Source organism: Pleurodeles waltl, chromosome 3_1 (genome assembly GCF_031143425.1).
Source record: "Pleurodeles waltl isolate 20211129_DDA chromosome 3_1, aPleWal1.hap1.20221129, whole genome shotgun sequence".
Taxonomy (NCBI): Eukaryota; Metazoa; Chordata; class Amphibia; order Caudata; family Salamandridae; genus Pleurodeles; species Pleurodeles waltl.
Genome location: NC_090440.1, coordinates 1628792895 through 1628808200, shown reverse-complemented (window position 1 = coordinate 1628808200; position 15306 = coordinate 1628792895). Strand labels below are relative to the sequence as shown.

The window sequence follows — 15306 nt, the reverse complement described above, 5'->3', positions numbered from 1 at the left end:
GGCAGTGGTCCCTGGGACCACTGCCTGCTCAGAAAAAATATTTTCGCAGGCATTCACAAATGAGATGGGGTCCCATTGGGACCCCTTCCCGTTTGCGAATGGATTACTACCAATTTGAAATTGGTGCTAACTGCGATTGTTTTGTGACCGCATTCACGGTCATAAAATAATCATACATCGCACTGCGACTCGCAGTTAGCAAGGGGACACCTCTTCCTAATTGCGACTTGCAAACCCTTTTTGCGATTCAGTAAAGGGATTACCGAATCTCAAAATTGGGTTTCTGCATCTTAAAATTCTTTTTTCTTGTCACAAACGGCCCAAGTTTGCAACGAGAAAAAAAAAAGCTTTGTACATGGGGGCCTTAGTGCTTTGGACATCTGAACTTTTTTTAAGGTTGATTTTTAATCTTGTTTGTCAAGAGGCAATTTATATTACTGGATGTACAATACAGTCCCATTACTATGTCATAAAGTGAAACATTTGCATGGAAAGTGAGGATGGGACGCTGGAAAGTGAGGAGGAGATGCTGTGGGTGACAGGAGGAGACGCTGTGATGTTGGGCACTGTGAAGGAGGAGTCACTGTAGCGGAATGGAGCGACGTGGCTTTTGGCGTTCTGGTGTTCTCCTGAAGTTCCTGGGGGGCTTTCGGGGCCGCAGTACAGAGCCAGCAGGAACGGAGTGACCAACGGATCATCCCGCCTTACAACCTTACACACCAACGGAGGCAAGGAGGTGAGGCGAGGCGGCAGCGAGAGCAGGTGAGTGGGTGGTGCAGACAGCAGAGAGCAGGAAAACTGCATGTGGACGCAGCCCGCTCTAGTTCTCTGTTAGGACAACGAACAACGGAGCAGCGGCCAGTGAAATCGGAGGTAAATGGAGAGGTGAAGACTATGCTATGCTTTGCCTTGCTGTTGTGCTGTTCTAAAGGAGAGAGAAAGTCAATTTTAAAACATTCTTTGAAAAAAGAAAGTAACTCAGAACAATTCAGAAACAATTCAGAATAAACCTGCTGTCAGCCAAATCAGTTAGCTCTGAGCCCCTGCTCCCTACCTATTGCTTGTTGATGCCTCTGCGTACTGCTTACTTGCATTGTATTTGCTAATATAATCAAAATTATAACTAAAACTAACTAGCCCAAGTGCTAAATATCAAGCACCAAGAAGAAGGCCCTGTTAAGTTGATGTGTTCTGGGACCCCCTCTACTCCCTTGGCTCTGGTGAACCATTAATAGAATGGAGTACAGTGGGGGTAAATGTTCAAAGATTTAAAAGATACAAGTATGGGGGTCTACAATGTGAGCTGGCCCACACTTCATCTAATACATCCAGTGGTAAATATAGAGAGTGCTGTATGATTAATGACCAGTGGAACCTGTGGATGGAGAGGTGTGCGTGGCTGTGGTGCTAGAACCAGAGGCCTAGAATAGAGCCGGAGAGGTGCGGAAGCGGGACGGGCCAGGCCTCGGTGCAGCTTGTTCCACTCTGTGTGCTCCGCCGCCACCCTAACCAGTGTGCTGGATTTTGCAGCAATTTTTGTAATGATAGCATGTGCTGCAGGATACAGTCGACACTGTGTAACGCCCACACATAGTTCCTTGCAGTATTGGACACCAAGACATCAAGACTGTGAGTTGCTACTAATTGAGGCCTGGCTGCTGCAGACAACGTTGTAGAAATATGACTTAATGGTTTAAATCTTATCAAGCTTCTGTCACAGGCTGAAATTAAGCATTTTCAACAATGTTAAGAAATGTGCAAAACAACCCTCCTGCTCCCACTCCTCCCCCCCTGGTACACTCAAGCCTATGACTGAGAAAGGGAGAAAATGTCTATGCTAACTAAGATTCACTGCGGTGGGTTCCATTTGCTGGATTTAGTTCCAAGGGCCTCAGATACCTGGGGCACTAAGTTCCTGAAAATCCTGAGACAATAATGTGATAAGTGGTTTCCATAGTACCCCGTATGTGTATTGCCTGTTGTGTAAGAACCAGAGAAAGTTTCTCCATGCCCAATATGTGCCAGAGCCTGTGGAGCCAGGCTGAATGAGTGGGTAAGAAATATGCCTTTAAAGAGCAGGAAAGGTAATAGTGCAAGATAGTGAGTGTTTAACGGGCTGATTATGACCCACCCTAAGTCTAAAGGATTTGGGCGGTAGGAGCCCAGGCTTGTGGCAGGGGTAGTCGACGCCCTCTACAATCCTGAGTCTACAGGGCCCAACACTTCCTGCCTTGCTAACCTTCTGGGCACTAGTAATTATAGTTGTGATTCGGCCATAGAGACCAATCCCATTTCCAGACTTCCCTCGGGGCTAGTAACCAACTTTTATTGGAAGATGGATAAGGTGCCCCCTCTGCAGTGGATTGCTGAGTCAGCAGGGTCAGAGGAACAAATAATGACACAGGGGCGTACCCTGGAGGACTTGGAGAAGAGCCCTCCGGTGGAAGCTTAGAGGGAATTAGTGAAGTGAGAGTTGCCGTAGACTCTGAAATTGTTCCTTCTGGACCCCCAGCATCCTTGCCCATGTGCGAGGTCATGTGTTACATCTAAAAGCCAACAAAGTTCAATAGAAATTTCAAAGGAAGTGAATCAACTTGCGGCTCTGCTTCAGGGAAGGAAGGAGTTAGAGGTCTTGCTCTACAGTGGTTGCAACAGAGACCCAATGGTTCCAAGCAGCTGTCATGGAGATGGCAAACAAAAAGGGAAAAGTGATATTTTGAATCCCTTAATTTCCTTGAGTATATACTCCCAGATGTATCTTGTAGTACAGTAGCCTTTGAAAACAAGGCTAGCGTAAGAAGGATTAAACCTCGTGGATTGCCTGACACTCCATCTATATTAGATGGCGGTACTGAGGAGGCCCGGGCGGAGGCCACTTCTGATGCTAAATCTGTTAATGGTAGTATTACCTCTAATAGGGGGTTCTGTTTGGATGACTCCATACTTCAGAGCATTCCTGATAGTAAGTACTCGAGGGGTACTCCTACATTTGCAGAGTCCCCGCAGGGATTTGTAATCTCTGAAGCTATGGATGCACTAAATAATGTTCTAGCATCAATCCTCGCACTACTGGAGAAATCCACGGGGGAACTGATCATATTGAGTCACTACTAACCATGATACCACAGGCCCTAGCTGCAGATGGAAGGAAGTATGATGTGACTCACAGAGAGATGGCTGCAGCCGTATTAAATCTACAACATTTAAAATTAATTCCTGCCTGGGTTCACGGTTCAAACTACAGTACAAACCGAGAGCCAAACGCAAGCTGATGTGTCTATGGCTGCTGTTTTTGCTCATGGTGCCTGCAGCTGTGGATAGGGTGACGGGGTCATCAGAGTGGTGAGGGATAGCCACTTCATACATGAGCACCAGGTTAGCAGCCTTAAAAATGTTATCGCCACTACTAAATCTAAACAGGTACTGGCTGGCAGTATGTATAAGTCACAGGTGGGAACCTCCAGACCACTGGGTAAAGCTCCTGGTAAAAAAGGGGATGCGCCAATTGTGGGCATCAAGAAGAAGGGGAATGCAGTGAAAAAGGGGAAGAATTTGCCAATCGTGGAGAATATAGATGCTTGCAATTCAATCTCTCTGAAGGAGAATGACTGGCTTGAATTTGTCAGCCTATATGACATTTGCTGCTTTCAGGAAACTTGGGCTCTTGAGGAAACATGTGTCAATGGGTCCTTGGGGGTTGATACACTGGCTGCCCGCTCCAGGAAGGGGCATCCATATGGTGGCCTTTGAGTATGGGTTTCATGTAAGCTAAATTGTAAAGTAGAACAAGTAGACCTGCCATCTTTGACGCTTTCTTTATACATCAATCATGTGAGGCTTAGGACGAGGGGAGGGGGTGGTTGTGTAATATATATTCTGCCAGGCTGGTCCCCGTAGGTGCAGGAGCTCTGGAATGATTGCTCTACATATATTGGAAGTGTTAGAAGGGCTGTGATAGCAAATCAATGAGGGGAGTGTGTGGTAAGAATGGTAGGAATCTGATGGTGATCTGTGGTTATTTTAAAATGGAACCCTGCGATGCCATCAATAAAAATACAATTCTGATGGAAGATCGTTGGTGCATTTAATGCCTTGGTGTTGTGCCTAGATAATGGCACTGTATATGCATGCGCGAAGTGTGGCTTTGTGAATCAGTGAGCTGCCCTGTGTGGAGTTGCGCTGCTGTATGTCGTCCTTTTTAGCTTAATGATTAATTGTTTTTTATACATTTGCTATTTATCTTTTTATTGCATTGTTTTATGTATATTGTTTACTCATTGTAAGGCTTGTAGCCGAAATAATAAATAATAAATTGAATTGAGAAACATTTGTAATAATTGTTTCAGTTGTTTAGGCTGTTTGTATGGCTCCTCCAATCCACTCTCCATGCTAGTAATCACCCTATAAACTATTTTAATAGATGCATTAAAATGGAAGTCCAACAGCACTTTATGTCCCTATGATACAAAAACACATCTACTATAACATATTAGTTTATGAAAAAACTGAACAAATTTCATATATCCAAATGCCCACAGTACATTTAGCGCTCAAATATTTTCAAGATCCAACCAAGTACAAAATATAAATATTATAACACAGGGTTTAGCAGTTTTATTTGTTTTTATCCATAATGTCGTAGTATAGTTCTTATTAACAGGTGGCACCCAAGTGTAGCTATCTTGCTAACTTTTGAAGCCTATGTTACTTTCTAGTGTCTAAACAATAAATACATTGCACAACTCCCCCAATACCAGGTACAGCTGATGCTGCCAGTAAGGGCTGGTGGGGCAGCGTGCAGAGCAGGGGGGAGGCATGGGAACAATAATAAATAAAATACACTTACCTGCTGCCTCACCTCCACCACCTCAGTGCTAGCCTTTCTCCCCTCCCCACCCGATCCAGATACTTCTCTCATGCAGTTACACAGCATGAGAGAAGCGCTGGTATTGGCCTGAGCAGACTGAAATGCCGCTCAGGGAGGAAGTGGAAGCCTGTGCTTGGTCTCCGCCCAGCTGTGAAATACAGCCGGGTGGACAGTTCTAAGTGCACATGCCAGTTTGGCTGGCTTCAGATGGCCAGCCAAAATGACATGCACACTTAGAGTGCACCACTACTCCTCTTCCCTGATGACACAGAGGATGTTGACCCCACCCCAGACTCAGGGGAAAATAAAATGATAGTAATTTAGTATCATTTTATTTTTTTGCTGCTTGTTAGCAGTGGAGCGACGCTCCTCCGCCATAGCGGAGGGGCCTCCCCTGCCCAATACATATTGCGAAATTTAATCTGGGCTCATGCCACCGCTTCTGTACTCCCAGCTCCAAGTGGAAAAGTGGAATTTTCCACCCAGTGGACAGACTTGATCAAAGGGGATGGGACTTTGTTAGGTTTTATTGTTTTTGTCGGTGAAACGTTTCATTCTGTGCCTCTCTTATTTTGAGCTGTACGCACAGAGGCATAATTCAAAGGGAGGGTGACAGAAATACAATTTCTAAGAAATTCATCTCAATTTGCCCATTGGCAAACTGTTTAGCCCATGCACCCTTCTGCATGTGATGCTGAAAGAAAGTTGTTCAGTGGGGAAATGTTAAACTAGTATCCAGTAAGTGAATATTACCTAGAAAATGTAAAAGGTGACTTACTGGCGCATAAAATTGTGTTTAGAGAGGAACCATCAAAAACTGCAGCAGTGTGAACCACAGGCCTTTTAACTTATATCGTGCTTAGGTGTGTATTTATCACTTCTATTCAATATCCCAGCATTCCATATAGACTCATGTCTTAATGGACAGTGGTGGACATCACACAGCACACCATTGTGGCAAATCAGGGGAGAGCTTTGAAAGCTTTACTTTGAGTAAATGTCAGGAGATTTCCTGTGGTGTCTAGTGGACAAAAGGCTGGTTGTGAACAAGGCAGTAGACTTGGGGCTGCTTGAGGGTTAAATCCATGCTTAATGTGGTCCAACTTGCTTTTTACGTAACGCACTGGTGTTATATAAAACAACAGAAATGTTTTGATAGATTAAAAGCAATATGCACATTAAGCAAGCAAGGCAATGAGGAGTCAGGAATTGGAAACTCAGTAGTCATGGAAATGTACCAAAAGGCATGGAGTTAGGTTGTTGCCTTAAGTCAAGTCAACATATACATTTTCAATTATTGGGATCAAATTGGACTACAGCATAAAATCTTAACTGTATGTTTAGATAGTCACTCTTTTGGTTTCCGAATTCGAAACAGTGCAATTGTTAATATGCTGTAAAAGAGCAACTTCACTTTTAATAGAAAATATTGGCCACAATTAGTTATAGATAACCGTGCAATGTTGAAAATTTTCAATGGTATGTCAAGCAAACAACAAATCTAATAAATCGTTATTTTTAATATGGGGAAACATCCGGAACAACGACGCCAGAACCACTACAACGTTGTTAACGCAAGCGTAACCACGCTTGCATTAACAACGACTCCCTTTTTCTCTGCCTTAACCACGCATGTGCTGAACAACGCACATGCGTGGTTAAGGCAGAGAAAAAGGAAGAGTGCATCAGGAGAGGATGCGGTCAGGTAAGTGGGGCGGGCGGTAGTTTTTAGGGGGAGGGGGTTCAGGGTAATTTTATTATTATGACGGGTGGGGGGCAGGTTTTTAGGGGCGGGGGTCGGGGTAATTTTGTATTTAGGGCGGGTGGGGGCTCTGGTTTTCAGGGGTGGAGGTAATTTTGTTTTTAGGGGTGGGAGGTCGGGGTAGGCGTGATCGTGTAAGTGGGGCTGGGGGAGGGTTGGGTTATTTTTTTGAGGTGGGGTGGTTGGGTTATTTTTTTTAAGAGGTGAAGGTGGAGGGGCCGGAGTAGTTTTGTTTTTAGGGCGGGGGGTGGAGAGTCGGGGTACTATGGTTTTTAAGGCAGGGGTGGGGAGGTCGGGTAATTTTGTTTTTAGGGGCAGGGGTGGGGGGTCAGAGTAATTTTGTATTTAGTGTGTGATGGGGTGTTTTTTTAGGGGAAGGGGTGAGGGTTCGAGGTAATTTTGTATTTAGGGGAGGTGGGGGGGTCAGGTTTTTAGGGGAGGGGTCAGGGTAATTTTGTTTTTAGGGGTGGGGTAGTTTTATATTTGGTGGTGGGGATAGGCTGTTTTTAGGGCAGGTGGGGGCTTGGGGTAGGCTTTAGTGCTCAGAGTGGGTGGGTGTATCAGGGTAGTTTTTAGAGGAGGGTGGGGGGTCAGAGTAGTTTTATTTTTGGAGCGGGTGGGGGTTGGTTAGTTTTATTTTTAGGGCAGGGTGGGTGGTTGGAGTAATTTTGTTTTTAGGGGCGGGGTAGTTTTATTTTTGGGGTGGGGGTCAGTTGTTTTTAGGGTGTGGGGGTCCGGATAAGCTTTAGGGCTCAGGGTCGGTGGGGTTAGTGGGGTAGTTTTTAGGGGCAGGTGGGGGGATCAGGGTAGTTTAATTTTTATGGCTGGTGGGGGGGTCGGGGTAGTTGTGTTCATAGGGTGGGTGGAGTGACATGCGAAAACCAAGCATTCCTTTCCACACATGCCTAGTCTATTAGGCATGTCTTTATAACGAAAAATCTTTGTAAAGGCATGCGTCGGAAACGCATTCGTGGAAACAACACGGTCATTGTTCCGACCACGTTGTTCAGACATGTGTGGTTGGCACAGGCGTTGGTCCATCATACATCCTTTAATATGCAAATAATTATGTGTAAAAAGCAGATGAAACATGCTGTGTTCTCCCTTTCCCGTGTAGGTATTTATTTTTCTCTGCTTTGGACCGAGTTTCTGGAGAGCCAAAGTTGGAAAGGGCTTTCATGGATGGCACCAACCGACAAGATTTGATTAAAACCAAGCTAGGATGGCCAGCTGGAATAACTCTGGACATTGTGGCCAAAAGAGTTTACTGGGCAGATAATCGCTATGATTATATTGAGACTGCAACCTATGATGGCCTTCAAAGGTAGGATGGAATAGCTGACAATGATTACAGTCCATAACCATTTGTATTCATGTTAATTCACCGAATATCGCTATTAGTATGTTAGACCAGCCTGTGATGCTGTTGCATGCCGAGCTAAGATGAGAAGAAGACCATTTTGATTTTACAATTTTTTCATGGTAGAATTCTAATAATGGTGAGCTCAGTTGTATTATACTTACAGACAATGGGGTAGGCTCTAAAATGCTTATGTAAGCGGCCTCATTGAGACTGGATTCATTATGTTGACCTGGCTCGGTGATAGAAAAGGTAAATAGAAGCCAAGATGCTCGCAGAGGAACAGATGAATACATGAAAACAACAGAAAATACTAGCGAAAATACAATCGTTGGCTAGCATTAAATTGTGCCAACCTAAACAAGACACAAAACAATAAAAGGGACATGGAAAAATCACATGGCAGACAATTTTGATTACATTGGCACTAGACAATAAACTTCCTTTTATTTTAGATACTGGGCACAGAGCCACTGCCTGATCGAATAGGCTATAGGCATGTGGCGCATGCCAATCATTTTAAATTAAGGCAACATTTTCAATGAAAGCATTGTCTTGCAAAAGTACACTGGAGTGGCAAAATGCCTAGTATTATATATTTTTGTTTTGTTTTGTTTTAGTAGGCTGTCTTTAACTACTGCACACACTGAGTTGTATTCAGCCCAAAACACTCATAGAAAGTTACCTAGGTACAGGTGCAGATTTACTAATTTTCAAGATTTAGTAATATTCCCATGTACACCAGGAGATGTGCACCATGTATCCTTTGGGAATTGTCATGTGACTTTTTATAATGGTTCCTGTTCCCACTGTGCAGAACACTTCACAGCGGAGAATTCACAGAGGCAGAGCAGATCTTCCTGTGCAAATCCAATTCTTTTTTTTCTCGGCTGGAAAAATATTTTCCCCTGTGGGGATAACCTTTCCCTTACAACCCACACAAAAATCTTTGAGTGACCCAGTCCCCTCTCGGACCTGGAGGGGAAGTTACTGCATGCCTTGAATTGAGTAAAGATCTGTTAATTTCCAGGGTGGAAAGACGTCGAATAGGAGTTTGGGACTGTCCGCAAGTGGTACATGTTTGTTGGCTTTCCCAAAGCTTCAAAGCAAATAACAACTGTTAATGCCCTCTTTACACCCCTAGAGTGGGATTTACGACTGACAATTTTTCTGCACTCGTGGCAGTGAAATCCACAATAGTAAATAGATTTATGCCAACTAGGAATCCCTTTATGGATTCCTGGTAGGTTTAAACATGGACATTTGTTTTAAAACTTACTTTTATGACCCAATTTACCTTTGTGAAAATGACTCACTGGTTTGAGTGTTTTCTTAGAACTGTAAAACAGATGTATTATGAGAACTATTGAGTTTATCACCAGAAAGGTATGTTGTGCAGAGCGCTACCAAATGGGAAGAATTTAGACACCTGCTGTCAACAAAACACATTATTATGATATGTCTAGATTACTAATGGCAGGAAGTTGGGAATCTTAAGATGAAAAATACATGATTCTTTTGTTTCACAGGAAGACGGTCATTCATGGTGGTTCATTGATCCCACATCCTTTTGCGATCAGCCTGTTTGAACATCACGTATATTTCACTGATTGGACAAGACTTGCAGTAATGAAGTCCAATAAGTTCACTGAAACAAATCCACAGGTGGTTTTCCAGTCCCCAATGAGACCTTACGGTCTAACAGTCTACCACAGTCTCAGGCAGCCATACGGTAAGAGAAACATTTCATGAACTTAAGTAACATTTACAGTGGGCCACATTCTTTATGTCTGTGGCAGAGCTGAAGGATTAGAAATAGATAATTATGGTTTGCTTAGAGTTACTGGTGGTATTGAAACCTACACTGATGAATAAATACCATGTTTTGTTTTCTCTCCTCTTTCCTCATGAGCACTGACCTATGACCCTCACCTATTTCTGCCTCTCATTGTCCTCACCCTTCCCTTCAGCCCCTTGCTCTCTTAACACGCCTTTCCTCACAACTTTATCCACCATCTTTTCCCTCTTTCATCCCCAGACCTCTTCCTCCCCATTGTTATTCAGAGCTGGAAAAGGCTTTCATGGATGGCAAAAACCATCAACATTTGATTAAACCCAAGCGAGGGTGGCCAGCAAGAATAACTTTGGACATTATGGTTGTTAATTACAATGTGAACCAGTCAATATCCTGTTGATCTCTTTGGGCTGCAGCCCCATTTCGAACTTTCAGCTCATCATTTAATTGGAAGGCAAGGATGATCATCTCATACTAGAAATCTCTACTGTGCTTTATTTACTAGGGGATTTCCAGGCCCTGCTGTTGCTGCCATTGCTGGACATTCACTAGTTCTTGCATTCCTCACAGTCATAAGTACTGCAATCACTATGCCTGAAAGTGATTTGCATTGCTTCACTCTTTAAACCCACAGTTTAAGGCGACAGCGGTCTTTATAGACGTGACAAAAGCTTTTACCTCCCCGGATCGGCCCTACCTATTCCACTTGCTGAGGAGGATTAGTAGTAGCCCATCCTTTCTCCACGAGCATCCACTCCTCTGCACAGAACCAGTTGTATGGCTGTGAATCAAAGGTGTGATCTCTGCCCATAAGTAGGTGAATGCTGCATGGCTGCCCCCCATTCTCTATGCTATATCTATGGAGTCACTTACGGTTCACCTGCAGCAGCACTATACAAAAAGAGGTCTAAACTATACTGCTTGCAGACTCATCGTTTCCATGTATGCGAACAACATGACCATGTATGTCCGGGACACTGCACAGAACCTGGAGCCCTTACTGAGGGTGTTCTTCCAATTCAGTGGGCTCACTGTCATCCATATCAATAGGGCCAAGTAGGTCGTCTTCTTGCTGACTTCAGTCACAACAAGGATAGAATCACAATACCCACTACGGAAGTCTGGCTTGACGATTAAACAATATGTCATCTTTGTCAGCAGAGAGATGGATAAGCTCTGGGGTGAAAACTATGGAAAGGCCATGTCATGGTTGGAGGAGCGAGTCCCTCAATGGACTAAATTGCCCCTGTGTATGACTGGCAGGATTGCCATTGCAAAAATGGTGATCCTCCCCAAGTTTCTCTACCTCCTTGTCAACATTACAATTCCATTGACCAGTGCCTTCTTTCTCCATCTCAAATCCTTATTGATCAGCTTGGCTTGGGATTGTAAACAACCGAGACTGAAATGGGAGGTCTTCATGATTCAGTTTCCGTAATGTTGACTGTGCACTGGACTTTGAACTTTATTACTACTGTGCACAGGCATAGTTTGCCCACCACTGGCTATATTGAGAGTCTTCCAACTGCATGTTGAGGTCGAGGCAGACTTTGCAGACCCGTGCCTGCTTATGATGGCAATATGCTTGATCCCTAAGTGCCATGCCCTACAGACGGAATTGACATGGCCCTGTGCACAATATGGGAATGGAATACGCTCTAACACAGAGCAGGCTGTCCTGCTTATATTCATGTGGACTACTACTGGCACAAAACCCAGCACTGCCCCTCACTCTGGAGAACTGGATCAGCAGATGACAACAGCACATGGGCCTCTCCACACTGACGGAGCTCTACCCTAAAAATACTTTTCTTCAACTGCAGAACATAATAGAGAGAGCAGTCAATATACCCCTAGACATTTCCTTTACTATCACTTGCGAAATTTCTGAAGAGAAGCACATGCAGACTACCCTGAAGAATCCCTTAGCCTTGCAGCCTTGAACTGTATATTGGCCTCACCGTTCCCCCAGAAAGCTGATTACCAGACTATACTCCACCTCCTTTTAGAACAGGTTTCTAAAGGACTCCCCCGTGGTCACGAACTGGCTCCCTGATGCCTGCTGCCAAGAATGGTTAGAGCTGTACTAGATTGTAATGCCTGCCTCTCCTAAGCCCAAAGCTAAATGGACTACATTTGTCCTTTATTTGGCCTCTAGGGACACCTCATCTGAGCTGGATGACCCAAACTGAACTTGAGACTATGGTACCTATCTTCTGCTGCCACACATTTGAAATCCCCATGGTTTCCCGTCCTGTGCCTGCAACACCCAAGTATGCCTGAAAGTGATTTTTGGAGTGATAACATTGCCTACAGCACATTCTCAGGCAAAATCAGACATTTTTAGATGTTTTCTATACAAAGAAATCTAACTTCCAGTTTTAACCCAATTAGACAAATTAATGGAGTTTAGAAATATCTTCCCTCCGCTTTTCAGTAGGCACAATGTCTTCTTGCTTAGGCTCCATTCTCTCTTTGTTTTTCTTGGTCTTGCCTAAAGACAGCTATGTTATCAAAAATTCTATTGTGTACAAAACTAAAACTTAGTGCCTATGGCTTTGAGTGTGCTCATTGTTCATGGCTGGTTGGCTTTCATGCCCATCTCATTTGCTTGTTGCTTATTCAATGGCTTTCCTTCTTCTTGTGTTTGTCCCTCCCATTGAGAATGACATCATTACCATCCTACTTTCCCATCCTTCTGGCTTGATGACTTGCATCCTTCAACTGCTTACATTCAGGGAAACATTCTTTTTTAACACTTCATGGTAGTGCATATGCTTTCATGGTCTCCCACTCACACTGCCGCCTCCCCCAAGCTCTCTATGTTGCTCCCACACTCTAGCTTTTCATTTGCATCCCTGTTTCTCCTCATCCCTCTCTCTTTCTTTAGTTCTTCATTTTTTTCCAGAAGATCTGCCATCCATCCCTGCTTGGTGGGATTCTTCCCTCAGCTTCCTCTCTGCTCTGCCATTGTTCCCTCACTTTAAACCCTTCCCATTTTCATTTTTTGCTTTACGTTTTTGGAGGATCAGTCAGCTAATTTGCTACTTCACCACTCCTTTCTTTGCAATGTGCTGTTGTGCACCTTTTCTTGTGTTCTTTTCAATTTACTGTGCTAGAACATGCATCTGCTGTCTTGGACAGGGAAAAAAAAAAGCCAAAATGACTGCAGCAGTTTGGCGATGTACATTCACACACATTATCACTCTGCGTAACAAGCACTGGCAAAGCCAAAGTCCCGCAAATGTCTTTGCAAGGAAAGACCTATTGATTTTGCCAATACTTTACTTTCCTTCTCCATACCATAAAAACATGTGAAAGGCTGTGCTGCTTTTGTGTTGATTGAAATACTCCCCCTTTATGAGTCAGGAAGATGCATGTTATGAAAAACATTCACCTGAAAATGTGACTTGATCTTGGGTGATAAACAGTTATCTTGGTTGAATTCATGTTTCCTTTTTCTAGTAAGAAATCCTTGTGGAATCAATAATGGTGGGTGTGAACAGATCTGCATTCTGAGCCACAGAACAGATAATGATGGACTGGGCTATCGTTGCAGATGCAGGCTCGGCTTTGACTTGCAACTTGACGGGAAGCGTTGTACTGGTAAGAAGACTTTATTGCTGATAACAGGTGAGGTTGATGTGCGCTGTAAATCTCTTACAGAAACGTGTCTATACAAAACACTTACACCACTTTTTAGCTCACTCAAATAAGTGACACAGACAAAAATCTCCTACTCACTTTTGGAGAAAAAATAGAAATTGTTTTTTCCAAATAAGGATCTATCAATTTGCATGTCGAGGAAAAGAGAACCAAGAAGCGAATCCTAATAGAAAGGGGCTGATGGTAAGTCAGAATTCAACTGATCATGTTTTGAGAACATATTATATAGCCTGGGATTAATTATTAGAATACAGATCTAAACTGTATTTCTTCCTGAAGATGAAGTACTATTTCATGGGCTTCTTTTGAGATTCACACTGAGGGGCTATTATCTGAAAGTATTAGAGGTACAGAGTTAAAGCCCTGCTTTGTAGGGCCAGCCCTGAGACTACCTGACATATCATGGTTTAACATGTTTCAACAACACTTAATACAAGTAGTCCATCTTACTTTAACTTACTTTACTTTGAAACAGCTTCCCATTACAAAGACTCTTGGAATACCTTACACTAGGGAAACTAGATGCATTGTAAAATCAACCTTTGAATCAAGTAAGAGGCGTATGTGGCATGTCAGAGAATCAAACTATCAGGAACAGTATCTATGCGGAAAGTTATCATTCAGCATAGAAAGAGTAATTTATGCTGTAGCTTGTGATGACCCCTGAGTAGCTTAGATAGGATTGTGTGAATTTCTAGGGTAGGTTCAGGGTGCTTAACTGATGTGAACTGTAATAAGCTTCCAACAAAACCAGCCAAGACTGGCAGATGCAATAAAGATGGTTACTTTGACTTGTTGCAGTAGGCTTTGCATGTTTTCAAATAAATGTCTAGAGAAGAGCATCAAACACCTGAATAGCCGCTACATAGCAATGTAAACTAGCATAGCCATTGAAATGTACAATGTTCAGAAATGTTTTCATTTGAAGACACAACTTGTTTTAGTTGAAGGTCTTCTGGTCTTTTATAACATTCATGCAGTCCGGATGAACTGATGAATTGAGGTGTGCAATCATTTTAATAATATGTGAATGTAACAGCTTAAATAAAAGATCCTAGGCTGCAATGCCTTGTCTTCGCTTGCATGTGGGACAAGAGACAACTCTTGTTAGATTGGCTGTGGGGTTAAATCTCAGGAACATGGGAAAGATTAAGAAAGTAGCAGATCATCCTTACCCAGGTCAGAACTATGAAAATCAAATTTGCTTTGAACATTGTGAATTTTGAGGAAAAGCCACATGTACAATGCAGTTTTTTAGTCGCAGATGGGAGACACTGTACTGACCTAAATAATATTTGGCAAAAGATATCTTTTCTGGCAGAGTTTACAATCCTACCCTGCCTGTCGAAGAAGCTATGAAGAAAGGATAGTTTTGCAAGTGTAAAAACTGATTAAGGGGCTCATGTAGATATCAGAGTAAGGATTTTACTCCATTAGGGCGGCACAGTAAAATACTCCGGCCCTTTTCAGGATAACCGCACTCTGAATTTAGAAATGTCTGCTACCACTGAGGACATCTCTTACACTGGCAGGAACTACTGTCACAGTGGTTTCTGTCAATGCATTGAAAGTGTGCTGTGTGAGTCAATCATCAAGACATTGCATACGGCACACTTTCAACATGTTTTTATTATTTTCAAAAGCACAATCGCAAAGCCAGATTTTCTTTTTAAAAATGAAAAAACAATTACCCACTTGCCATGGGAGTTTTCTCCCAAGGTGTGAGGGGGTCATTAAAATGTTTTTGCTTCTACTTATTGCCACATTTGGGGTGGTGGTGTGTGAAAGTAAAAATTGGCCATTTGTCCACCCACTCTAAATAAGGAGGGCGAACAAATAGCCAAATCTCCAATGTC

At 43.2% G+C, this 15306-nt stretch overlaps 1 protein-coding gene across 1 annotated transcript in view; it reads left to right on the top strand.

Moving 5' to 3' along the window:
- LRP2 (LDL receptor related protein 2) overlaps positions 1–15306 on the top strand; it is a 363947-nt gene that overhangs the window by 105264 nt on the left and 243377 nt on the right. The window contains exons 13-15 of the mRNA XM_069225286.1: positions 7747–7953; positions 9519–9721; positions 13250–13390. Coding sequence (XP_069081387.1) covers positions 7747–7953; positions 9519–9721; positions 13250–13390 — 551 coding nt within the window. The remainder of the gene's footprint in view (positions 1–7746; positions 7954–9518; positions 9722–13249; positions 13391–15306) is intronic.